This window comes from Enoplosus armatus, chromosome 19 (genome assembly GCF_043641665.1).
Source record: "Enoplosus armatus isolate fEnoArm2 chromosome 19, fEnoArm2.hap1, whole genome shotgun sequence".
NCBI classification, from domain to species: Eukaryota; Metazoa; Chordata; class Actinopteri; order Centrarchiformes; family Enoplosidae; genus Enoplosus; species Enoplosus armatus.
The window spans coordinates 7,029,709-7,057,485 of record NC_092198.1 but is presented as its reverse complement, the minus strand read 5'-3'; the positions used below and the strand labels follow the sequence as shown (position 1 = coordinate 7,057,485).

General features: G+C 44.9%; 1 protein-coding gene across 1 annotated transcript; it reads right to left on the bottom strand.

The window, feature by feature from the left end:
- Positions 1–290: 290 nt before the first annotated feature.
- Positions 291–26,974, bottom strand: bcl11bb (BCL11 transcription factor B b). The gene is made up of 3 exons (XM_070925671.1): positions 26,911–26,974; positions 18,790–19,173; positions 291–2,483 (listed from the first exon to the last, which is right to left on the bottom strand). Exons 1-3 carry the CDS (start codon positions 26,972–26,974, stop codon positions 421–423), a joined length of 2,511 nt encoding a protein of 836 aa, XP_070781772.1. The 3' UTR covers positions 291–420.
- Between the last annotated feature and the right edge of the window lie 803 nt (positions 26,975–27,777).

Sequence of the window (27,777 nt, the reverse complement as noted above, 5' to 3'; positions counted from 1 at the left end):
ATTTCAAAACTAACTCCATATGAAATCCCACAAAGATGTACCTGCACATGCCAAATATCATTACAAAAATCCAATAAATACAGAAATTATTGCACAGTAGAAAGGCTCCATGGATTCCTAACTGATAAAATCCTCAGACAGTTTGCCAAGAAAACACCAAGTTGGGCATTCCAGACAAGTTCTCATTAAAGTTTCCCTTTGTTTATATTCTCAGGTGGCAGTTTCTGTGACAAGAAAAAAAGACGAACATCAATCAGTCTCAAAATTCTTTAAGAGAGAGATTATCCAGCCAAGCCCCATAGCTGAAGAAGTGGTTATAGGGATTTTGTGTGTGCATGTGTGTGTGTGTGCGTTTGTGTATGCGTGTGTGTGAGTGTTTGCATGTGTACACTGTAGGCTGTATAACTAATGGTTGCTGGCTTAACCTCTGTCCGCCTGCTCCAGTTTGACCTCACTGGCCATCAAATGTTCGCCATGCCATTTCTTCATATGTTTCTCCAGCGTGCTGTAGACGCTGAAGGGCATGTGGCAGATGTCGCAGCGGTACACCTCCTTCCCAAATTGCCCATGGGTCTTCATGTGGCGTGTCAGCTTGGAGCTCTGGGCGCAGGCGTAGCTGCACAGGTCGCACTTGTAGGGCCGTTCCCCCGTGTGGCTGCGTCGGTGCACTGTCAGGTTGCTGCAGTTCTTAAACACCTTGCCACAGTACTCGCAGGTGTCACTCCTCCTCTCCTTAGAGCTCGGGGGCCTGCCGGGTCCAGGTCCCCGCAGGAGGTGAGGAGTACTGCTGCCGCTGCGGCCAGAGGCGCTCCCTCCTTCCATCAGCTCCCCGGGTGGGGTGGAGAAGCGAAGGCTTCCAGTCTCGGAGGAGGAGTGCTCGGAGGAGGTGCCGAACGGCGACTGACGGGAATCTGTGAATCCCAAGAAGGGTTCTCTGATGAAGTGGCGTGAAGCAGCGTAGCCAGCCAGGAGCTGAGAGTAGACATTCTCTGGGGAGATAAGGGGTATGGTTGGGGGAAGCTCCAGCTGTTCCTTCTCTATCTTGATCCTCTTGTTGTTGGAGGGGTTCGGGCTGGTAATGGGGGTGGGCCGACGCTGGAAGAGCCCAGGGAAGGAGTCTGCTTCAGATACACTGATCCTGCCATTCATCACAGGTCTGTGGTCCTCCCGCTCATCTCGCTCTCTGTCCTGCTCCCTCTTATTCTCTCTTTCTCTTTCTGCTTCACTCCTCTCTTCACCATCTCCATTAGGTTGTCTCTCCAGGCTTCTCTTGTTAGGATTAAGTCTAAGGTGATTGTCCAGATGGTTGTAAGGGTGCATGATGCCCACCCCGCCACTGTCATTTACTCTATCCCTGCTCAGGGGTTTCTCCTCGGGAGACTGTCTAGGGCCATTCTCCCTGTTCTGGTTGAACTCCTGGGAGTCCTCACTTAAGTTGGAATCTGGCCGACCATTCCTTAGTTCTTCCTCCTCTTCCTCTTCCTCCTCTTCTTCTTCCTCCTCTTCATCCTCCTCCTCCTCATTGTCCATCCCCATCCCTCTTGAATCTCCTTCCCTGCTCTTTTCTTCACCCTCTCCTCCCTCTCCTCTATTTCCCTGTTCTGGGGAGCCACTCATGGACCCAGACTTGTTGTGCATATGTGTCTTCATGTGCCTCTTAAGCTTGCTGGCCTGGGAGCAGGCATGATCACATAGATGACACTTGTATGGCCTCTCTCCTGTGTGACTGCGTCTGTGGACGATCAGGTTGCTCTGGAACTTGAAAATCTTGCCACAGAACTCACAGGATTTGGATTTCCCCGGGGTCTGGTTCTGTCCTTGGGTGTCAGGAGGGCTGGAAGAACCGTGTCCCCCCTGAGTAGTGGGTGGCTGTGGGGCATAGGTGAGGAACGCAGGGGGCTTGGCACCAGGCTGAAAAAGCGTGGGACTCAGCAGGCGGTGCATGGGTGGCACACGGTTGGGTGAGAGAGGAGGTGTGGGCCCCCCATTATTGGTCGTGTTGCCCGCCAGTTCCCTCAGACGTCGGGAGAAGTCCATGGAAGGAGGCTCCATGGGGGTCATCCGCATCACCCTCTCAAAGGCACTGGGGTGCTGGGACAGAAGCCCCATCTCCTCTGGGCCCAGCCTCTCTAGAGGGGGTCTAGGGGGCGGTGGAGGGCTGATAAAGGGTGGTGTTGCAGGCAGCCGGGTCTCCATATACCCCGGGGGAGGGGGATGTTCCCTGAGCAGGGGTGCGGCCATGCGGAGGAGGTGGAATGGGTTGTTGGTGTCACCAAGGAAAGTGGGGAGAGGGGAGCGGGGCAGGGCATCAGCGCATGGGGGTGGAGGCAGAGCCATGCGGGGAGTGAGGGAGCAGTTGACTGGGTGGTTGTCCAGGTAGATGCGGATGCCATGAGTGTGCTGGGCATGCTGCAGCAGGAACCAGGCGCTGGTGAAGGTCTGCTTGCAGGTAGTGCAGATGTAGCTGGATGGCTCATTTTTATCTGAGGGCCAAGAGAAAGATAATCACCATCAATATTGTAAAAACTAAATCCAAATAAAATATGCAAAACACTTTTTATTCAACAAATTACACCAACATATTACTTTACAATGGATTCATGTTCATGAACAACCATGTGTGAACATGTGTGGAGTAGAAAATGAATTGAACTTATATCATGTTTCTGTTTGTGTCTTTGTATGGGGGCCTTTCATGGGCTTTGTCTGTGTGTGTATGAAATTCTGAGTGTGTGTCTACAGGCTAATACATATGGCAGGTACTGCCCTAAGGCCACGACACATTATGCTAATTCTAATGTCAGCTAGGCTTTAATATACAGATCCATCTCGTCTACTCTGTCATTTCCATATGGAGTCAGGGGAGGCAAAAATGGAAAAAAAAGACACACCAATGGGGGAAAAAGGAAATATGGGAGGGAGGGAGGGAGGGTGAGATGTGGCATTAGAGAAAAAGACAGACACACAAATGGAGAGACAGGAGAGGTGATGGAGGCAATGTGTAAACAGTAAAAACCCCTCTGGTCTTAACACAGCATCCACATTAAATAAAGCTCTACGTCACTGGTGTAATAACAAGAACAGTAAAGTGATATGTTGTGGCTGCACACGCACGCACACACACACACACACACACACACACAAAAAAAACTGTACGTCACTCACTGACAAATCGTCCCTTTAAATGGCATGACTTAATGCCAAATGAATCTATCAGTCACTGTGGCATGGCCCTGTCAGCCCGCTTGTGAGTCATAAAAAGGGCCTCGGTTGGGATTCAACTAATTCAACACAGGCTAGCATTGAAGAGGCATTTCCACAGTCTTGTGTTTGTTTGCAAGGCATCTGCATCTATTTTATCATCAGCGGCTACCGCAAGTGGAGTCAAGTTGGTACGGTGGTCCCAAAGCTTTGGAGCCCGGAGGGGGGAAGCAAAGACAGAGAAGTTACTTTCGCCCAAAGTCTTATGTGATCAAGAAATGAGCCCTTAAGATGGCTGCCTGCCTGAAAGCCACCCATTGTCATGGAATGTAAAACACACATGCAGACACAGATACATCCGCAGCAATATTTTCTATTCACTTTCCTTTTCTGTCTCAGCACACCTCGGGTACACTCACAATTTCACACACACACACACACACACACACACTTGTACCATGCAGAGCAGATGAGCGAAAGCTGATGTTGGATCAGTGTCTAGTACAGGAAGCTGATTTGGCGGTGTGATTGGTTTGGCTTTCCCCAGGGGAGACGGGGTCAGAAAAAGTTAATGAGGGGCTCATTTACTGATTCTGTCTGTTTTTCTCTGCTATTAGCGGGGCTCTGGTGTAGCCGTCACTCTCATTGTTTGTGTGGGGTGGGACATGACCTGACTCCTGCTACTAACGTGTGCGTACGAGCGTGTGTGTGTGCATGTATGTGGACATGTATGTGGATGTATTTTTGTGCTTGTATGGCTGTGAGTGTGTTTGTGTGTGTGTGTGTGTGTGTGTATGTGTGGGGCGAGTGGCGGGCTGCCTGCCCGTGTTTAGTTTGGCTGGGCTTCACACGGCCGTTTGGCAGCAAAGAGCTGGACAGCTTAACAGCTTGGATGGGGAGAAGAGAGCGAGCGAGGGAAGGGAGGAGGAGGAAGAGAGGGGGTAAGAAGAGAGGTGGAGGGACTTTAAGGGCCAGACGTGCTTGGGCACACATACACACACATACACAGTGACACACACAAGGGGGTATTTACATGCCCCCAGGGACCAAGAGGGGTCTATAGACTTGGGAGCTGAATAATCTCATCAACACACGAGGATCAATATGAAATGAAGATGTGAGATTGGGAGAGGGATTGATGATCTCTCTCGATTTATCAAATTGTGTTTGGGTTTTTTTTCTTCTCACAATTATATTTTGTTCTGCACACATGGCCTCATCAATACAAGCTACCCAATCATTTACCACCACCCCCACAACCTTCCACCCCACCACCACTATGGCAACACATTTGCATCTTGTCATGTCTTACACAGCTGTGCCATATGCTGTTAAAGGAAGCGTGGCAGCTAATAGAGTGGCAGCTGATGGCTGCTGCCTAATGACGGCCAAAGACAAATTTCATCAACTTTCCAAACAAGCAAGGGGGGGGGGGGGGGGGGGGGGGGGGCAACTAGATAGATAGATAGATAGATAGATAGATAGATAGATAGATAGACCCTTTATAAACCTATGTGTTAACATTACAGACCTTCATGTATCTCTATGACAATAACACGCACACACACAGATATGCTCACATGAAGTCGCAGACATCCTCACTCCATTCTTTCCTCACACACACTTGCACACATGCCGGGAGAGTGTGAATGATGTCGCTGCTCATGTGCTCCAGCCAATAAAAGCCTTCATTAGAGAGTCACGGTGGGCCGTGTCATGCTTCAGTTTGTGGTAATTACAGTCGTCTGCCTGACTCGCAGGCAGGGACTCCTCCACTGCTGACCGCCAAGGTCAACTACCAGTTAGAATAGTTACATTCTCCTCTCCACACAGTCACTGATGCTGGACCTAATCGCCCAATTTACTCTGGCACACCATATGCACACAGACACACATGTACTGACATGCACATACTGTTCAGTGAATGTGATTGAGATGAAAGGTTAAATGAAATGGAGTCACAGCAGGATCTTGTAATATGGTGCTGCATTATGAGCTGAATTTCGTCGGTTTTTGCCACTTTGCTAGCGGTACAACTGCTTGTAAGTGCCATAGTGTGATGACATTCCCTTGAAATAGTCTGAATCTTTGACTTTTCAGTCAAATTTCTGCCCAGGTGTCCACCCAGGCAGGTTTTCCCATGAAACAGACAAACACAATACAGGCCCGAGACCAGTTTAGGAGGGCAGCTCTTTGTCCTGTGCAACAAAACGAGGGCTAAGGGCCAGGAGGCCTGGAGGAAGTTATTAAAACATTGGCACATGCGTGGAGCTGAGGTGGGCCAGTAATAATGCTCTCCTTCTCTCCTGGGTTGGTTTTTTTACTAAACCACCAGGCCAATTAACCCAGTCTTCAGGGACCAAGATCTGAGCTTTACATCAGATTTTATTCTTTCCAGATTGCCTTTTATAGTCGTTATTTTGCCTTAAAAAGTACAAACAAAATGCCAGTGAATGAAGGGGAGCCATGGTATTGACTGTTTGCATATGGCCAGTGAGGAAAACTTGGTGTGAGCTTGGCGGGGTTGAAGTAGACAACAGGCGTTCGGTGCAGACATGTGGATTTGTGTATTAATTTAGGAATTCACATATGCCATCCCTCCAGCCGGAGTTTGATTTATATTTCCGAAAGCATGAGCTCCCTCCATTTCTCTCCATTACACTTACATTTTGGGGCCTTTATCAGATGCTCTAACCCAGACGGACTTACAATAAGACCACAGAAGAATAACAGAAGAATCCACAGGCTCAGCCTTAGACAAGATGGGCAAACTGGAGCTTCTCAGCTGACAGTGAACTGTGAGTGGATGGTAATGAGTGCTCACTGATGCCAAATTAACTCTCACAAAGCTCAGGGAAAAAAAATCATAATTGAAAATAAGTAGCATTTGAACGCCAGCCCACCAACTTCTCCGCTGTACTGCGTTCATTTGGCATGGACAGTTCTACAGTAGAGAGGGTGAAAAACATCAAATACATCCAGGGAGCAAGGTTTTGGAGTGTGTAGAATAATGTTGCTTTGCTGTAGAAACACAAGAGAGTGCAGGTTTCTGGTTGTTAACAAGGAGGTGACGGTGGGAGAAAAGGATGTGCTACATTACAGTGGATGTCACATGTGTGTGTAACTATATGTGTCTGTGCACTGCAGCATTCCTGGGGTTCAGGTTCGTTGTACTGCTCCTGCATTCCATCAAGGGCGACAGAACGCCACGGCGACAGATTTGCATGCAGAACAAAGCCGCCTGCAGGCTAGGCCACTGGGACACAAACCTGCCCCTGCAGCCCCTCCCACGCACTCTCACAACACACACACACACACGTGTGCGCACGGGGCACAAGCCCTGGGAGTACGCATGTGTGCACCTGTCAGGGGTTAGCTGACACCTCTGCTGCCGGCAAAGCAGCCCCTCATTAGCATGGCTGTGATCTAGGGGTCCCCAGGCGCCCCTGCCTCCTCACCTCGCCTGCTTGCCCCCCTTTACACCTCTGCTCCTCTCCTCCTCCTCTTCGCATCTCCCATCCGTCCCTCCTGCTCCTCCTCCTCCTCCTCCTTCTTTGGTGCTCTGCTACCCTCTGCTCTGATGGCTTGTTTGTCATGAAGGGGGCTAATCAGGAGACACAAGGCCATGCAGATCAACCTTGTGTGTGTGTGTGTGTGTTTCAAAGGGCGTTGGGTGCTCGGACAGTTAACTATGGCCCAGGCGAGCAGTGACTGACTGTCACACATATTTAGTAAAAGAAAGAGAGAGATGGAGAGATGGAAAGAAGGAAAGAGACTGTGGAGGGTGGCAGTAGCAGGCAGGGGGTAAGGCTCTCACACAGTGTGACTGGCTCCATGCTAACTCAAACCAGCTTCGGCCTCCTAACCATATACATCTGTGTGTGTGTGTGTGTGTGTGTGTCTGCAGCAAATATGACCAGCTGAAATGCCTGACAGGCCGAGAGAGAATTTAAAGAAACAGAGCACCCTAATGTATTTGTTGAAAAGTGTGGGGTCGAGAGCCATGCACAAAATATTTTCTCTTTCACTCTTCTCCTTTATTCATGTCTTAGTTTATCCATTTTCTCTCTCTCCCTGTCTTCCTTTTTGTCTCACATACACACTAAGCACCTGTACAAGGTATCTGGGTACTCCACCCTGACCCTCATGCCTCCTGGGATGCGGGTCAAATGAACAATAAAAGGGATCAGGTATCTCCAACAACTTGATCACAGGCACACACACACACACACACACACACACACACACACACACACACACACACATTGAGTGAGTCCAGCTGTGCAACAATGCATAAATGGAAGAGGCTCTCATGTAGCACGACCGAAGGAGCACGTTACCGCCATGAGGCAAGCTATCTCAGCTAGGGCACAGGGGACGTACTGTGAAAAATAACTGGAAAGACCTCTCTGTCAGTAAAGAGCTATGACTTTTGGCTCGGCTTCTAGGACAGAGAGGGGGGGGTATAGACAAAAAGAAAAAAAGAGAGAGAATGAAAAGAAAAAGGGAGCTCCATAAAGTACATTAGCTAAGCTCTCTGTGGCATTTCTCTAAGCCTGACTCATCGCCATCAGCTCCTAACTGGTCCCAGCGCCTGTGTTTGTGTGTGTGTGTGTTTTGGGGGTATGTGTGCACACTTGTGGGGTCTGCTGTCTGTCATGTGACGCTGACAAATGGATGACACTCAATCGTGCTTGTGGTGGCGAGAAGCTGCAAAAGAGAGGAGCAAGATGGAGGAGAGGATGAAAGGAGGAAAGGGAGGGCGGTGGGAGAAAAGGCAGAGGAGAAAGTGCAGGCAGTGTGGGAAACAGAAGAAGAACTGCACTTTGTTTTTCTTCATCACCTACATTTCCATTTTAAACAGAATTACAACCACTTTAATCTCTCATTCCATCGCCTACCCATTTCACCATGACACAGCAGCAGGGAAAACAGACAATGCCATGCAATGAAAAAAAAGGAACCAATGGCGTCATCACTAGGTAGAAGTGGGGTGCAAACATGGTGACTTAAAGGATAAATCCACCATTAATACATAGAATAAATACAAGGTGAAACATTCCAGAGAAAAGTTCCCCCCCTGATGCTACAGACAAGCAAGAAAACACCAAAATGTTTGGCTAGGTGATGGCATCAAAAGACTAAAGCTGCTTTGGCGATGAGATAGAGGCTGACTTTGTGGACTCACACAATGTTTGTTCGAGGTTTTACATCCAAATGAGCTGCAGTCATACCCCTCGGGGACTCTCACTTTGTCCAGAAAGTCAATTTCCTATTCACCGCCGGTGAATAGGAAATTGACTTTGACATGTGAGTGACACGCGAATTCTGTTTTGTGAGTTTATTAAATTTTTCATCGGATCAATCATTCTATACAAACAGTGCCTAAAATGCGTTGTGTTATTCTTTTAATGTTTTCTCTTGAATGGTCAACTAAACAAAGCTGAATAAAATTAAACAAAAGCACAGCGCAGTGCAGAGAGACAGTCAATCTCGACCTGTGATAAGACAGAGAATATGAAAATAGAAACAAGAAAAATAGGAAGAAATAGTGCTTTTGTGCCTCTGTTTGTGATGTATGTGTATATGGTGTTACGCATGTCTTGTATCGGGCTACCATTCTGTGACAGGGTGCTATATTCTTTCAGCAGTAGTAATGGTCCCCAGCTGGCTTTTGCCCACTGGAGCCAAGCAGCCAGTCCCACTTAACTAGCAGCCCACAGGAAAATACCACCGTGGCCCTGAATGAAGCACACAGGCCCTTCCAACCCAATCAGCCTGCTATAAAACTTGCCCCTCACATACTTCAGACATGGCGTAGAGTCCATTCCAGTGATTGGGAAAGAGAACATTTGTGATCTAATTCACTATTATTCTACACTTTTCCTCCAGCTTAATATATAGTCCTAGCTATTTAAGGATATGGCGCTTTTTCTTCAAACATAAAGCAAAGGCTGTGAGGATCACAGGAGAGAGCAAGGGAGCGTTGCATCATTTGATGCCAATTTGCAAGCCATCTAATTAGTGTTAGCTTTCTAAACCAAAGTAGCAAATAGGGAAGGTGTTAAAAATAAAAATGGACCAGAGATATTCAGCTCTCTTTATTTAACTGCTCTGGAAAAGAGGTTGTGGAGCCCATTTTGAAAAGTAGGATGTGGGTATGTGATATGATTGGAACTCTTAAAGCAATGGTTTGACATTTTGGGGAAGAAAAAACGCATTTGATGAAAACCACCCTTGTGTTGGTCCATTAAATATAAGGCTAAAACTGGGAGCTGGTTAGCTTAGCTTAGCACAAAGACTGGAAACGGGGAAACAGATAGCCTAGCCCTGTCCAAAGGTAACATAATCACCAGTATCTCTAAAACGTACTAATTAACACTTTATATCGTGTTTAATCCATACAAAAACTGAAGGGTAAAAACGACACACTGTGGTTTTATCGGACTATTTCTGTAAACCGTAAAATTAAATGAGCATATTGTATCCCAAAATGTCAAATTTCACAGGCTAAGGCTCAAGCTCCACCTTAATGTAATGTGTAGTAAATGTCAGACCCTCAAACTATGTAGGACAATTATATGAAAGATGCAGATTAAAATGTACCGTCTCTTCCCACAAATGAATAAAACTTTGATCTAAAATGATCAAATGAATGCACAAAAAATACTAAATTACAGTAATATAATTAATTAATAATAATATAGTAATCATTTTATGTGCAATAAAGCAACACAAGACTCTCTTTGTGCTGCTATTCCTCCGTCTCTCATCTATAAGGTCCTGTCGTGATCCAGGGAAGGCCGGCGGCACAACATTATTTGCGTTGCAACGGTCATGTCTCCAGGTGAATTCTGTTCTTTCTCTCCTATACATACTCAGGTGTGTCAAACCATCACATGACATGTAACCTCAAATGCCCCAAACACACAAATGAACGTAGATTCATCTCTCAACGTACACACCCAAGACATATTTATGAAGTCACATTTGTGTGTGTGTGATGGGGCTGACTATGTCCTCAGGCCTCCCCCTGTGGGTTCCATGTGGCCTCTACCACTCATTTCTTTCTTTCTTTCTTTCTTTCTGTTACTCGTTTTTTCTCTGTCTTTCTGGCTGTTATCACGCTGATACATTTCCTGCTCCTGGCACGGCTCCTGCATAGCTTATGGTTAAAGAAAGCTTTCATCTATCCAGTGCCTTTAGGACACACACACACACACACACAAACACACACACACACACACACACACACACACACACTCACACCCACACTCACACACATACAAGCGCTGGTACGGGCCAGCGCTGCCCCACCAGACCACAGGCTCAGACAAGCTCCGCTGGCACCAATCACCCTGATAACATCTTAGGCTTTATTTCATTTTGGCTTGCGCTGTTCTGCTCTGGGGAAGACAGACACAGAGAAGAGGGCTTTCTGGAAAAGTATGAATTACGCCAGTATACAGGGAGAGTGTAGCCCCTTAACCTTGAGCAGTTAACTCCCCTGTCTGCAATGCCATCTATGGACATGACAGCGCAAGCCCTCTTTCATGCAAGAAACAGACCAGAGCAGATGTTTCTTTCCTTTTCTTTTTCTCGTAGATGTCGGTGCAGGTTTTATGAGTTAAAGTGAAAGTAAAAAAAGTAATACATGTTGATTAAAAAACATATTTAAATTTAAAGTGGATAAAGACATGAGGGCAATTGTAAGCATCTTCTCTTATGCAGTGTTCCCCAAAATATAAAAAAACCTTGCCAAGCAAATAGTTTTGGTTTTATATACCCAGGTTTTGAGATATTGGTCTGATATTTCTGCCTCCGCCCATCCATACATTTCTGTGGTGCTCACGGCATTGAAAAAATATGTTTGAAATATTCAATATCAGCGCGCCTTTCCAAATAAAATGTCCCTGGTCCTCTGGATAATCCACAGACCGACCTCCCAGTTTTCACTGGAAATGGACCTTCTTTCTACCAAGAAGACAAATAGTCCCTATGAAAAGTGTTAACATTCTGTTCTGTGGATTAACAAGGACACTGTTTCTGAAAAAAATGTTGCTGTTAAAAATTTTTAATGTCTTTTTTTTGGGTGTGTTAGCACTACAAATGGAATTCCATTCACCTCCCTTGTATTGGGGACATATATATCAAAACCTCAAAACCTGGGCAGATAAAACCAAAACTGCATGGCTTTGTACCACAAATAAGTTCTATGTGTTTTTTTTTTGTTTTTTTTTTTTTTTCATTCAGCTTTTACTGCTTCAGGAAATTGCTACTGTGTGTGAAAGAATACTACGTTGTGTATCAATGTTGTATCAATATGTTGTTTGTAGCCTAGATATCGTTTCCTGGTTTATATTTAAGAGACAAACCTACATAAAGGCAGCCTACGTTCATCATGTGTTGGTCTGTTTCTAGTGTTCCTCCCCAGAGTAATTGCTCGAGACAAATAAGTGGATAGAATAAGGGGAATCGTAAGTGTACCATGAAAGGCTTTCAATATCTCTTGCGGTGAAGCAGCCTGCAAAAAGGAAAATACGGCCATAAACGCTGTCTCCTCATTTTCTTCTCCCACAATCGCACCAAATCAAGAGCAGGACGCTAATAAGATAAGAGGAAGGGAACAACAACAGTGTAGCAAGTAGGATTACCCCTGTCTGACTGGCTAACAAGCGCCATCTCTTTTCCTTTTCACAAATACTAATGGTAGCCCTTTTCCTCCCAAAGGCAAAAACATGCTACTCTTCAATAGAAAAGGGTGAGTGAATACCCCGGTCAGAAAATCTCTATTTACTCCTGAAAGGGGAATATTATATGTTCTGCACTAATGTCTTTCAGACTGCACAATAGTTGAACACACACACAGACACAGGATTTTATCTGCAAGTCCGTCATGAAGACTTGAAGGTTTCTCTAAGGAGTGTTTCCAGAGCAGGAGAAAAGGTGGACATGTCTCTAAGCAGGTTCTCGTTTATGTTTAGGTCTTACATGTGTGTGCATTTAAAAGTACAGATGCACATGCACTGCTTATACTGTAATTACAGTAGGCTCTTTATAAAATGTGCAACATTAGTCAACCCTGATGAAAGCACACCTGTTTTCAAATGTCACAGCCAGAGAGGAGATGCAAAGGTGTAGCTCGAATAACTACACTGCAGCCGTCAAATTACCTTGATTATAGCTATTTATGCAAAAAAGACAAACAAAAAAACATAAACACATTCACAGATTCCCACTGACACAAGACAACTTATGGTCCATGGCAGCGAGACCATGAAGTTCGCATCAGCACTTCACTCAAAACAGCGTGTTTGTGTTGAATACCAAAGCGCCATCATCACTCTCCATGCGTAGCAGGGACGGGGTGTGAGGTTTCTAATGCCTCTTAAGTAAGGCTGTTAAGGAGCAAAGAGTCCACACATCTGGAAGACACAGTCAGCCGGCACATGCTGAAAGTTAGCGGTGGCGCTCGCAGTCCAAATTAGTGGCGAGTTTTATTCCCCCGCTGTGGTAGGAAAATATCAAATCTGTTGCCATATGAGTGCCATAAAGCTGGCTGTGGAGCGTTTGATGCCTTCATGTGGGAGCCTTTAAGCTGTGTGTGCATGTGCGTGTGTCTGCGAGTGCACGAGTGTGTTTGGTGGGAGATGCAGGCCCTAATGTAAGATGGGAGTCATTGTATGCATTCCTGCATGCACACATGTTTTGTGTGTGTGGCTCTTATCTGTGTGTGTATATTCCTGCATGTGCGTTGAGTTTCCGTTTTTTCTGCATAAATGTTTGAATGTACATTTCTATGTATGTATATGCGTGTGTCAGGTGGCAGTGTGCATGTGCAGCTGTGCCATTTTAGCAGCTCTCTTATAGACCTAGTTGACCCTGCTGGATATAGCAGACAGACACACACAAGCAGAGTCAGACGGCCCCTGGGGTGGTCCTGTCTGAGGCACAGTGTTATGAGCCAACAACTCTAGGGGCCCATACACAGGCAGGAACACGTATACTGTAATTGCACACACACACACACACACAGATGTGTATGTTATGTGTATGTAACCCAAATGCTCATAGACGGTTAGGGACATACAAATGTCTGCAAATGGAAATTATTTAATTATTTTACATTAAAGTGTGTGTTTCCGCAGGATCGCTATCACTGTTCAAGACCTAATCTCATGCTGCTTGCTCTTTCATTAATTCGTAAGCAATAAAGTTTAGAAACTGCAATGACAAATAAAGTTATTTTCACACTGTGAATTATTCACTCTTTAGATTCAACCAGTGCCTACAAGTGGCTGTGCAGGGATGCTGCTTATACAGAGCGAGAGTCACATGCAGCATTCTGCAAATGCACAAGCTACTATATGCATACAAATACACAAAAACAAAATGCATAGAATGGGAATAATTAAAGGGTCCATTTGCAAAAACATATATCTCAGTTATTATTTATTTTCCTCAATCTGATTTTTTTTGTGCACTCCAGAGAAATCAATGAAACTGGTATTCGTTTACTCATTTTAAGAATGGCGTTTATCTGTTTTTGTAAATGAAAAACTTTTGTATTCAATACATTTTGTAAAGACCGCATTAAAATGTTTCAAAAATAGAATTCAGCCTGGCTTGTGTTGCTGTAGGAAACAGCATTAAAACCTCTAAAAGGAGCATCCTCTATTCTGTTTCTAAGCAACGATATTGTCGATATAAGGTCTATACATTGTTGACATCATGAAATATATTCTTCTTTTAAATATCTCTAACATCACTATATCTTCTTTCCTTGTCCTCTACTGCAGCTTGAAAGTGCGAAAAAAGAAACACATGAGAAGGAGATACTGTGTCGTGAATTAGTGTGTGTTCATGTTATTTAAAAAAAAAATGGAGGAAGGAGTGTACTCCTCTTTTTTTCCCACAGAGGAATAAGGAAATATTTGCCAATCACAGAAACTGGGAAACACACTCATACACACACACAAACGAGAAAATGAAAATAGACACACAAGCCTAACAGCAGACACAAGATAAATTCCCTGGCAAGTATTCAAAACACTCATGTAAGAGCGCATAAACACACACACAGTGTGCACCAGAAATGCAAAAGCATGAACACACAAGAGACACACTTGCAGGCACACACACACAAGTGTACACACACCACCTACACAACTGCCACCATGTAACCCCTAATCACAACCCCAGAGCTTGGACATCAAATGAAGCAAGTTTTTAAAAAAAAATCATCAGGAGTAATTAACGCATTTTCATATGCAAATGTGATTAATGCAAAACTACAAAGTCATTATGCAAATCGACTTTTCCTTGAGCCTCTGTACAAATATTCGCAGCTCAAATCAGGGATCAGTCTCGCCATCTTTCTTTTTTTATCTCTTACCCCTCTCCCTCTCCCTCTATCTCTCTCTCTCCTGGAGAAGAGATAATGCGTAAGTAGCATGTGAAGTTATTTCTAACTCACACAGTGTGCGTGTGTGTGTGTTTTCATGCGATGGGCCGGGGCTATGGCATTACGCCGCCTGCCTACTGATTACTGGCTGCTTGGCACTGGAGCGAGACAGGGAAGCCGGCGTACAGGGGAAGGTATGAATATGCAAAAGCCTGATTGCTTTTCATGATTAAAGCCTATTTAATATGGAAATGAGAGCAAGCCAGGTGATTAAAGGAGCATTGGGTGGTGGGGCAAAAAGAAAAAAAAAAAAAGATGGGGGGAGAGAGGGAAGAAGAGAAGAGAGGAGAGAGACACCTTCAAATCCACATCGGTGGTGAGGTGTGGAAACTGGAATGTCACAGCTATTTAGTGACAGCAGCTGTGAAACAAGTGCCGAACTCTGCAGATTTGACCTCTTTGGCAACAAAGGTCATTGTCCCTTTTGATACGTTTTGTAGGCTCCACCACAGGTTTCACCCAAAAGTCATTTTAGGTGGGGAAAAAAAAATTCCCTTGTTGCTCATTAGCTCAAGAACAAATACCGATCTTATCACGTTAAAACGCTCCTGCAGCACTTTAACACACTTTCACACCCGTAGAAATGTTGTACATGTAAGGTGTGACAGTTCCAAAGTGGCGGGTTTCTCATTTGAATTCTTTGATCATAAATCAAGTGCCACTTTGGTTCAGTTCACGGCAGCAGTATCGGTATCACATTGAGCTTCGCAAGCAGCTCCCCACCAAAAACCAAAAAAAAAAATCTTCAGCAAAATCTTCAGCCTAATATAGTGACGTGCCCACCAAAGTGACAGCAGGGAGATGAGAGGTGGTCGGAGAGAAAAAGACAAAGAGACGTTTGAGGATGTCGCTGTCGTTCACATGGTCTCATGAAATATTTACCGTGTGATCTCTCTGTGTTTGTGAGTGAGAGAGAAAGAGACAGACAGAGTGAGAGAGAGAGAGAGAGAGAGAGAGAGGTTGTCATGATGTGACTTCGCCCTTATGTACTGGTTGTCTTAAAGTGCTCCAAGGGGGCCCTGCAGCCGTCCTGGGAGGGGGTTCAAAGCAGGGCCAGGGTCGTCTTAGCAGGGTAACGCTCCCCTAGCGACAACCTCTCGCTTGCCTGGTGACACGCATCATTCCTCACACTGCACACACACATACACAAATTCTTACAAGGCGCACACACACATATTAACATACTCTGACAAAAGCCCGCACATATACATACAGAGTGCATGCATCAGCAAGAGAAACTCTAGGAAAAAAATAAAAAATAGGGCACAGAAGGGCCATTTTTCATCCGTGCCGTGTGCACGAGAGAATGCGCATGTGAATGCATGCGTGTGTGTGTTTGTGCGAGTGTGTTTGCACCTTTTGGGGTTGAATCTGCTAGCCTTGCAGCATGTTTGCAGTTTAAGCAAGCAGGCTGACAGACAAAGAGGCCAGACAGGATGTTATAAAACACAACCAGGTGAAAAAAAAAAAACAATCCAGGAGAGGAGAGGGTTAAGGGTTAAGCATACAAAACAAGTATTTCACGCACGCAAGAGCACATTATGTGCCTTTCTGTACTGGTGTGTACGCAGGTTTGTGTTATGTTTGACTCATATTCTCTCTTCTTCTGTCTTTTTTCATCTCCTGTGCTGCAAATATTTGTCTGTGTGTGTGTTCTGGCTACAAAGTCCTCAATACTACATGTGCAACCAAATGTGATGAAATTTCCTTGTGTGTTTGTGTGTGTGTGTGTGTGTGTGTGTGTGTGTGTGTGTGTGCCTGTGAGTGTGTGTGCTGCTAACACTTTGGACTTAATTAGACCTAATAATGTAATCTAATTTGGTTGAAACTTGAGACTGCCTTGAGTGGCAATCTAATGTGTTGAACAAAGCTCTCCTCCTCTCTTTCATTTGGGGCTTCGAGAGCTTTCATGTCCTGTTCTCTTAGTGATAAGACTGTCTGTCTGTCTGAGTGACTAACTGACTGACTGCCGCTCGAACAGTCTGACTCACTCACTAACTCTGCCTAAATGTTTTTCCTCTGACCACCTAACAGACAAAATGCAATGTAAAATGCCTTTTTCATTGCATAAGCTTCCAAATGAGTATCATGTTTTTTTCTGCGGCAACAAGGCTGTTTAATGCTTATTAAATTGCCAAAGTATACTGAAAAATTACCCAATTAGCAAAAGTCCCATTACAATCTAAAATGTAAAAACACTGATGGGCTGCCTCGACTTTTTCTAATTAAACGACACGATAAATTATCACTTTTTTCCTATCTTTATTTTTTTAAAGGAATGACTTGAAGAGCTTCTACAAATCCTTTTTCAAAAATTAGCTGTGACATCCAAAACTGTGTTGTCACATATAGTTTGTGTTCTGCTTCAATACATTTTTTTGTAAAAGACGGTGACCACACACAGCTGCTGGCCACACACAGAAACTGTGCATGCGTGCTGATCTCTGTAGTGATGACACGAGATGAACACACCAGCTTTCATTATGAAATGGACAAAATGTGCAAATATATAATCTGTGACGTTGTACCTTTAAAGGACTTTGCAATACATTTCACAAATCAGCTAAATCTTAAAGAATCCTACAGTAAAAACTGAATGTATGTGTGACATACAAAACTACATTTAAACTAAACTAGATTTAAAAGTCTCTCTGTGTCTTTTCTGTGTTTTACATTTTGGAGGGCGACTGAATCAGATCAAACATTTGTTACTTGCTCCAATTTTTACCACACAAATGTAATAATAAAAAAATAAAATGTGCACCTGCTGCGAACAGGAACAGCCACAGCCTGATGACACGACATCTACATAAAATCTACATTCACTCCTTTAACACCCAAGTCCACCATTGCTTGTGTAAATATATCATAAACTAGTATAACCACTCCGTTAATTTGGATATGTGGTGGCGGTTGTGAAAGAACTTTTTTTAAATAATTAGAATATCATTCCAATTTATGATTATGCCACTCCAATGTGTGAATCTTACAAGTCTACAGTACTTAAATCCAGCATATTATCTTTTTAGTACTACACTTTTTAAAGACCTTTTTCAAGACTCAAAAGACTTATATTATTATATGCACATACATATAATCTAATGAGTTATAAAAGTCTACCCTTTACTATTTAAGTCCTCCATAACACACCCGTTTAAGACACTGCGGTGACCAGTTTCTGTGTTAACTGTAAAATCTTTTTACATGTAAGACCAGCTGGTAACTTCCACAATGCAGCCGTCTCCCCTCCTCTAACCGAGTCCCTCTTAGTCTACTGGAGTCTGTGTAATCCTGGATAGCCTTCCCAGCTCTCGGGTGTGATGGTGACTGTCTCCTCTGATAACTTTGAACTGGTTTCCCTGCAGCGCTGGCAGTCTACAGGCCCCCCCCCACACACACACACACACACCACCACCACCACATCCCACCCCCCCATAGCCAGATGAACGGCCTTGCTGCTTTATTAATCCCCTTCTCCTCACCACGCACACAGATGAATTTTAATCAGCTTTCTTAACCTCTTTTTTTTCATATGCTGCAGGATTTCTTTACAAACGCTGAGACACGTGATGTGCACTCACACGAGCAAAAAAAAAAGAAAAAAAACAAACACACACACTGGGGGTGGCTCCTCTATCACCTTCTTCCTCGCTTTTCACAATTGGTTTCAGCTGAAGAAGTCCTTCAGGCCTGCCAGTGTGTGTTTATTTGGTGTGTGTGATTTTGTTGTGTGCATATGCGTGTGTGTGTGTGTGTGTGTGTGTGTGTGTGTGTGTGTGTGTGTGTGTGTATGTGATGTTTTACTTAGAACGGAGCAGAATAGACATACAGTGCAGCTCTCACTCACTCTAATGAAATCATCCCAGGCTACATTAATCCCTCCTGAAGGCCACTGTCAAAATAACAAGCAGCTGGGATTCTTTAAAGAGAGCTATCTGTCTTGGACAGGTGAGAGATGTGTGCATGTGTGTGTGAGTGTGTGCTTTGCACCTACATGTGTGTAAGACATGTGCATCTATACTGACAAGAGAGCTCTCTTCAAAACTTGTGTGTTTAGAGTTGAGCTGCTTATTGGCTCTTCTTGCATCCTCCTTCAAATGTGCAGTGTGTTCCGGTCTCCGTACCTCCTCTCTCCTGCTTGGGGCAGATCCCCCTGGCCGGCGTCAGCCTCCTCTCCACGTCCTCCTCTCCGCCGGGGGTCACCTGGATGCCCACCTCCACCGGAATGGACCCCCTACCCAGCTCCAGCGACCTGGCCCTGGGAGAGATCGAAATGCCTGCGACCCCACCGGTCTCCCCCGGTTTGGAGAAGGACCCCGGCCCACTTCTGGGGCCCCGGCACAGGCGGCGCTTGTGCTCGATGAAAACTAGGATGTCGCCCAAAGGGAAGTTGGTCTGGCACTGGCCACAGGTCAGCAGGTCGTGCTCCCCGTGTCCCGCCCTCCGCGGGCTGGGGGTGGATGGTTCCGGAGATGGAGACCCCGCCCCTGAATCATGATTGGCCTCAGCTGCAGAAAAGCGGGAAGAGGATAGTGACAGATGTAAATCACATGTGCTTCTTTTTTCTTTTTCAAAGAAAGCAAGAAGAGAGACAGTGAGAGACAAAGAAGGAGAAAAAACACACAGCGGGTGTAGTTATTCCTGATAACATTACCTGATGAAAGCCATCTCTCCCTTTCACACGAGATGATCATTACGTTCACAACTGTGTCACTTTCATGTCATAAAACAGCCCTGTAAAGCTACTTCGCCAAGACAAACACCTGCGCAGCTTATCGGTGAGAGATCTGCGTGGGTGGGACCCAGCGCATGACACTGTGCGCATATGTGTGTCTGTGCTTCTATTTGTGTGTGCACGCGCATGTGGCCAGGAAGCTATTCATCTCACAGTGCAGGCTGGGTTTCCGGTGAAGGCCCTTGCTGCACCAAGCTGTCATAGCTAGACGGCTGCCTTCACCACGTGGGAGCCTTGTGCAGAACAAAGTGTAGCGTAGCAGAGGCCACATCCAGCAGCGCATCTGTGTGTGTGTGTGTGTGTGTGTGCTCGCTCATGTTTGTGTGTATCACCGAATGAGATGTAGAAAAGAAAAACGAGAATGAGAAAAAAAAGACTAGATGTCTAAGTGTGTGTGTGTGTGCACATAAACGGAGCAGCACACAGGTGAGTTCGAACACTGTATTCTCCACAGACAGAAAATCTATAAAGCCAAACCCGGGGTCCTGTTAAGAGAGTAAATCTCATTCTTCACAGATCTGACACGGTCATTAATAACCATTACCCCCACCACCACCCCCCCACCCCCTCCCCTATGGCGTAGACTGAGTCCCACAGCTTAACGTAAATCCCTCATGGACAACCTCCATTTTTTAACACTACCCTGATGTACCAGTATGAAAATGTGTCCTCTTCTAAAAAGCCCGGAGGAAACGAGGAAACCTGAAGCTCCGGAGACTCTGGGGGCGTCTGAGTGAGTGGGTGCCCAGGGAAAGGTGTTGATGCCTGGGAGAGGAGCATAACAGCACATGCCTGTCTCTACTTCTAGCAGCCCCCCCCCCCCCCCCCCCCCCCCCCTCCCTCCCTCTCCTCTCTCTTTCTCCAAACATGACACCCTAATAATTGCAAAGATTAGACAAAGAGGGTGTGCGCTGGTTTGTGCGCGCCTGCGTCCTGGTGTGTAGTTATCACAGCAGAGATCCTAAACTCTCTTATCACCCATCTCAAACTGTCAGGGAGGCGTCGCTCCTCTAAATTCCCAGTCACAACCGTTAAAATCAGGCAGAGTTCCGGCGGAATATGACACACATTTTTTACCCAATTTTTTAATCATTTAAAATATTTCTTTGCAACTATGAAACACCCCCGCCCCCCCCCCCATACCCAACCACCCACCCTCCCATGTTCCAGTCCACTCACTTCGCCCTGGAGTGATGATCCAATGCCAAATATCTTTTCTCTAAATGGAGATGGGCTCCTGGATGCCTGCCAAATAATTTCCATCTCATAATCTTTGGCGGCAAAGAAGGAACACAAACACATATTTACCTACAGTTCACAGCTTGTGGCCATAATTCACATGAAGCAACGTTCCGGAGTCTTCACACAAGCCATGCAACTGTGCGCACACATGCATTTGCGTGCATATGTGCAATGCATATAAGTAGGGCCGTGCAGGAGATCTCTGCTAACAACGCGGCGTGCTCTCATTTCTGACGCTGAAGACAAGACAGGTGGCATGAAGCCCAAATCCAAAATGTGTTGTAAAATGAGGAAAAGACAACATCAAGTCAATGAGATGACAGACACCTGGCCATTTGAACTTGACTTTCGCCCTGCAAAGAGGCAGAGACAAATAGAGCAGGGCCTGTTTGTTAACCTATGGTTGAGTAACATGGCCTAGGGGCAGAAGACAGTAAATTAGCAGGCGTTGGCACTGTCACTATGCCACTCAAATATCAGTAGGACATCTTCTAAAAACCGCACCCCTCTCCGAAACCCACTCTCTCGTCTGTCCCGAGGCTCACCTGTGTGAGAAAAACGCAGGTGCAAGAAGGGACTGAACATGGAATGCTTGCAGGGAAGAAAAAAAAAAACCGATGTGGACGCAAACACGCTGAAATGGAAACATACACACGAAAGAATAACACTCTAATGTAGCCTCTCATCGTGACAGACAGTGTCTAATTCCTCTGTATAAACTCCTATGTGAGAGGAACATGCTTGATAGGTAAGGGAGCACAGCAGACGCACTGTCAAACATGCCATCGCTGAGAAGGTGTGATGATAGCAATGAACTCCAGCTGTCTGACACGATACCACACATACTTTATTTCTCTCTCTTGGTCTCTTTCTGTGTTTCTCTGTCTCGCACACACACACACAGAGCTATAGTCACCCAATGACAGTCCCTGCTACCCTGCCTTATCAAGTGTGAGTTAAGTCAGGCAGCCTTAGAGCACCCCCTATCAGTTTGATGGGGAGAGAGTCAGTCAGTCACTCCACTGCTGCCTGCCTGCCTGCCTGTATGCTGCTGCTGCACACTGCCACTGCACAATGTGTACCAGATGGAAGACACAGTTGAAGACAATGGGCCTCTTTCACCAATATTTTCCATTTGCGTTAAAGGTGGAAAAACATATTCAAACGCCTGGCCCAGAAAGCGCTTAATGAAGAAACAATGCTGTCAGAGGCGAGGAATTGTTTCATTTGCAGCTGAGATTATTATTTTTTTAATTGCAAATATTAAAACGTTCGCCACACGGTTCGGACAGAGTTGCATTGTAATTTATAACATTTGTATATGATGCTGCAAATGTGACGTCCCCGTCAGTGCTTTTCACAGCAGTGGCCAGGTGAAACAAGATAGGTAGGTGAAACACGCCAAGGTGTATATGAGATTCCTCTCATGTTAATTGCCCCTATAAATCCCACTAATCCCTAATTATTGTGTTTGTCCTCATGAGCTCTAATAAATCTGACGACTCTTTTTGCTGTTTTCATTGTTTTGCCGAGGTGAAGGCAAAGAAAAATGTGCAACATGGTTTGGAAAGTTCCACTCTGCCCTGAGTTGAGTAAGAAAGTGAGAAAATGTAATTTTGCTGGATTTGAAACATTTGCTTTTATTTAATGACATGAACATGATGAGATTCTTCTGAGCGGCGTCAAGCAGAAACCGTGAAACTATTTTTTTTTTTTCGTTGGCGCTAAAGTCCTGACCTTGCATAACATTTTAATACCAGCTGCACACTGTGTTCTGTTGGTGAAGGCAGAGTAAAGCCAGGGGCACTCGTATGACAGTCGACCATACTGTATGGGTTCAGACCTGTCTCCCGTTTTCTTTGTTTTCCCCTTCCATTTACTGAGCTAAAAAGACTTGCACACACACACACACGTGTAAACCCCACAGGGAAAGTCGGGTAAGATTCACGCTGTCATTGAAAATAAATGACACCAGCAACGTTGCAGATGGTTGCAATCAAAAATTCAAACAACAAGCGGCCTCGCTTAGCCTATCCCTTTTTCTCGGCTGCGATTGCCAAGGAGAGCTGCAACAGCGTGTGTTGAGTAAGGCCAGGCCTGTGTGTTTCATTATCTTATCACCATTTAATCTGTAGCAGTCTCATTTCTTATCATAAATCTTACATTATCAGTCTGAAAGTGAGCAAAATACGGCTCCACAGCTGACTGCGACTTGTCACTAAATTACTACAAATAGCTTGCAAGCTATGAGGCATGACATTTAGGAGATATAAATCAAATTTGCCAAACAATTTTAGGAGATACAATAATAATAATAAAGAAGCTTTATGGCGTCGCAAAATTGATTAAATGTGTTCGATAATATTGAAATATAGAAAGATAATCTGAGAACAAGCTGCGATGCCTCACAGTAAATCATAAATCGCTCGCCAATCATCCTCCTGTGAGATTATCATCCGGTTACCACAATGTGTGTATGAATATTTACTGTGGTGTTGCAGTGCGTACGGTGGGTTTCCCCCCCACCCCCCAACATTTGACAGCCATATGGTGTGAATAGAGACGAAAACATTTAACTGTTTCACAAGTAGCATGCCAATTCAGAGAGTAAACAGTTATCACGGGGCGTTTCCATGGGCTGGATCCGGCAAACTGTTCTCTGTAATAGTCCTGATGTTAGATTGCACCAGCCTCTGAACAAGGGAGGCCTGTAATACTAAACACCGGCCGTTCCACATTAATGTGTGAGCATAGTTCATGAGGAGGTTCCTACGACAGGTCTCTCTGTCATGGATGTGACTCCAAGCTGAATCATGGACTGAGAGAGCCTCAGAGAGCCGAGAGGGGATGTTTGCCTTTTTGCTTGCAGGAGTCTTAATTAAACAAAGGGTGAACTGTAACCTGAAGGTCACATACAATTTAGACAGTATGGCTTGTTACATGTGATCTGTTTAAGTACAGTTTGTATATGTGGTCATGCAGTTTTACAGTATATGCTGAGTCTATGCGTGTGTGACTGCTTTCCTTGGCGCATACTTGTGCGTTGTGTGCATTCATTGCAGTTACAGTCACAGTCCTCTCTTGATTCCACGAAAAGCCTGTCCAGAAATATGCTGATATTCAGGTTCTCTGCACTACCGAGTAAGAGTGTGACCTGTGAGCCCATGGCTGCGAGGCACGAGGCTGCGTTCAGTTACACCGAGTAACCCCTGATCTGACATGTGGTTGATATATGCTGGCACCCTGCAGAAACTTCATAATACTACTTGTGTAAGGAGACACCTTGTGACTGGTCTTGACAGGTGCTCAGGACCGGGCCGACCGACTGACGCGGTCATATGAAAAATATTTTAAATAAACAATAAAGTTGTTTTGTTTGTTTTTTACTCCATTTCTGAAAGTTTCCCCAACAATAACGCTGCACATATGCAAAGCTCCCATTATATGTTGACTCAATCAAATTACAGTTTGGTTTTCCCCCAGCGCTCCTCAGATCCTCCAGCCTGAGGTGTGATCCTGGTCCTCCACAGACCCACCCAGCTTAGGGAAACAGCCCACAGCGACATCCAGCCCTCAGACATTGAATGATAGGTACATTAAAAGCCTTCCATCCATCACAGCTACAGATGCGGTGTCATTATTAAGATATCCTGTACGTATGGTAAACCCAGCACAGGCGTTTTATGTAAATACAAGTGCATCTGTGCACACATTTGCACACGGACACACATTGTTCTGGCAGAGAAAGAACAATCGCATATAATTAATAATGCAATTGCTTTTTTATTTCAACGTCCAGTTTTGGCGTTGGATTTGACCTCCTTGATGGCGTCACAAAGAAACAAACAAACAAAAGAAAAATACCTGCAGGTCCAGTCCTTCCTTAACCTTGCACTTGTGCCTCTCGGGTCATTGTCACAGCTTGAGGCCACAGTTCATCAAAGCAGGAGGCAGCGTGTTTCGTGTGAAAGAACAGGTAGGACGAGATTCAGGCCCAGGTGGCCCAGCTTTACAGCATCCTACTCCACTTGCTCTAATAGCACCTTTAGCACAGCGTTGACCTCTGCGTGGCCGAGCTGAGCATCAAAACATTTGTCGGCACCGGTGAGCGTCTCAACTTTTAAGTTGCTGTCTGACACTGGCGAGTGTGTACAGAGAGAGGTCAGCGGGTGATTAAAAGGAATCTCTGAATCCAGCCATCAAAAGCTTCAGGCGAGAACGCATACAACCCCGGAGACACTTGAACAAAGCTTCAGCTCAGGGCAAGGAAATTAAGACGTTTAAAGTTAATCTGTGACAACTCATTATCAGTCCAATTATGCAGAGGATCCACATTCAGCACCACAGGTTCAGTTTCAACACATTTTGCTGACTGTGCAGCAGGTGCTGGGAGAGTTCTGTGTAACTAACATGCAAAAGATGTCAAACAAAGTGACCCCTGGCTGGAAGGAGGGGAGGCAAATATTTAATAGTTAGTCCAAATTTGTAGCAGTCCCCTGAAGCCAAATGAAAATATGCAAAACGTGCAATTTTTTCATAATTCATAGAGGTGAGTGTTAAACACACACACACACACACACACACACACATGCCTGAGGTGAAACTGTTAACGTTAAAGACGTTAAAAATTTTGCACGGTGGAAAAAATTTAACTTGGTCTCCACCTCGATTCGCTGGAAGACAGCAGAGAGGATAAACTGTCAGATCGATACTCCAGCTGGATCGATAAATCTGTCATCTGCCCAAAACCTGCTGAGGGTGCACCACACTCTCTCAATGAGGCAACAACAACAACAACACTGGCTGCAGCAAACATTTAGGTTTCAGATTGCTCTCTTTTGCGTTTTGAAAGGACCGTAATTATTTGAACTGAAAGCTCAATGAGAGAGAAAGAGAGAGGGAGAGAGAGAGAGAGAGAGAGAGAGAGAGACATACAGAGTGAATGGAATAAATGATTAGTCCAAATGCTCAATGTGTCGGGTGGGACGGAATGCGCCCTAACCCTTTTCACAACACAAAACAGATTGGCCAAAGATTCGGCTACATCATGAACTTCTGCAATGAATTACCCAGATTAGGCCTCTATGAAATTGGATTTAGGCAAAGCAGAGCGCTGGGAGATGAAGGTTAGATTGATATAATTGATTTGAAATTGGATTATACGACTTTTTTTAATCAAAAATTCCCGCCTCGGTTTTAATCTACGATTTAATCACAATTTCTTTTTCTTTTTTTCTTTTTTTTGGGGGGTCGCAGCTCCGAAAAGCTTCAAACAAAATATGACAACCCCTCGTTTTAAAATATCGTATTAATAAAGTTCACATTGTTGTTAGCTTGTGTGTGTGTGTGTGTGTGTGTGTGTGTGTGTGTGTGTGTGTGTGTGTGTGTTGTTTTCTTTTGGTGTGATTGCAAACTGAACTTGTTTTTGTTCACAATTTAATTTTTGATATGTTGTTCAAATGTTACCTGAAAGTGCAGACAGGCCTTTATGTGTCGAGAAAAATAGTTTTGTGTGCGTGTGTGTGATAGAGAGCGTGAGAGAGGAAGAGAAAGAGATTATTGGAATTACAAATACATCTAAATTAAGATACAAGTCACCTAGTGATATGTCGATGCGATGTCACAAAATAAATACCTCCATATTTAGAAATCAATGAAATAGTTAACAAAGTACACATAAACACACACATTGCCACATGTTGCAATATGCAGAAAAAATGCTAAATTGTGTTGTTATGAAATGTTGGATTACAATGCTCATACACGCGCGACGCACGTGCGTGCACATGCAAACAGACACAAACACACACACACACACACTCACACACACACTTAGCCAGACAGTCAATAAGATCATCTCTGAAGTCATATGAAGCTGCAATAGGCGCATTTTGAAATATTACTGAATTGTGTCGATCAATTTTAAAGGTGTAAAATAACAATTATTCACCCATACAATTACTCAAATTCGGTCTAAAAGTAAATTTGAAAATTAAAACAAGGTCATACATTGTTTTCCTTGTGTGTGCGCACGAGCGTTTTCACATGCTAAATTTATTTTCAGAAGTTATTGTCGGAAATTGGCTTCCATGTTCGGCGCATTTCCAAAGACTGAAAACAACGGGCACAATTTGAATCTATTTTTTCAAATAAATACTTTTAATTTGCCCTAGCTGGGAATTAATAATAATGATGATAAAATATAAATCATTTAAAGCAGTAAACTTATCATATATGAGGTCAGAAGTCTTGCAGGAATTAAACTCACCTTGTACTGTCTCCCTGTGCGTCAACGATAAGTGCTGCGGGTTCACCTGCTTGCGGCGGGACATTGCCCCGGCATTTACTCTGGCATCGCCCGGTGAACGGCACTTGGAGTCGGCTTGGACCGTGGTGTCGGTCCTCTCTGGATCGCAGGTGACCAACTTTTACCCCACACCTAATCCCTCTACTGTTCACACAGTCGTCAGCTGCAACTTTGACGCGCGCTCGTGGGAAGGAGGGGGGGAGAGCGAGGAGTCGGACAGGCGCGCAATAAGGATGGAAGACCAGTTTGTCCACAACGTCCTGCAGCGTCTTCGGAGGAACACCTGGATTGAGGAAGCCAAAGTGTAGTTTTGAGCTGATGTGTGCGCAGGGAGGTAATGTTTTGCAATGACCTTTTGCAGATAGAAATCCGGAACTGCCCACCTCTGCGGCGACAGATGAAGTACGGAGCACTCCACCGGTGATGGCTATTGGCTCTTATTTAGCCTTTTTCCTTTTCTTAATTTTAAGGATATGATTATATCAGCTGGAGTCAAATGGCTGCTGTGTATTCTAGGATTCCCTACAGTCCTTCCATGTCAGCAGTGGTGCGCTAAAATGACCCTTTGGCACTGACTCCTCCTGCGCGTTTTGGCATCGGTGCGCGGAACGGCAACTCTTGGCTCTGGTGGCAAAAGCCTCGCTGATTGAGAGAGAGAGAGAGAGAGAGAGAGAGAGAGAGCAGGCGGGCAGACAAGACACCTCCTCCTCCTTCTCGTCCAACAAGCAGAGGTCCAATGTTTCCTAGTTTCCTACAGTGTCGCGGCTACTTCTTGTTGACTCACACGATGAGAGCGGCTCTGTTTGGGAGGACCCCGCGTTTGTGTGT

Excerpts from the sequence above, each read along its gene's own strand:
- bcl11bb (XM_070925671.1), bottom strand. The coding sequence starts at position 26,974 with ATGTCCCGCCGCAAGCAGGTGAACCCGCAGCACTTATCGTTGACGCAC. Across the intron at positions 19,174-26,910 it reads GCACAGGGAGACAGTACAAG|CTGAGGCCAATCATGATTCA; the intron begins GTGAGTTTAATT and ends GCTTTTCTGCAG. Across the intron at positions 2,484-18,789 it reads CCCCAAGCAGGAGAGAGGAG|ATAAAAATGAGCCATCCAGC; the intron begins GTACGGAGACCG and ends CTTGGCCCTCAG.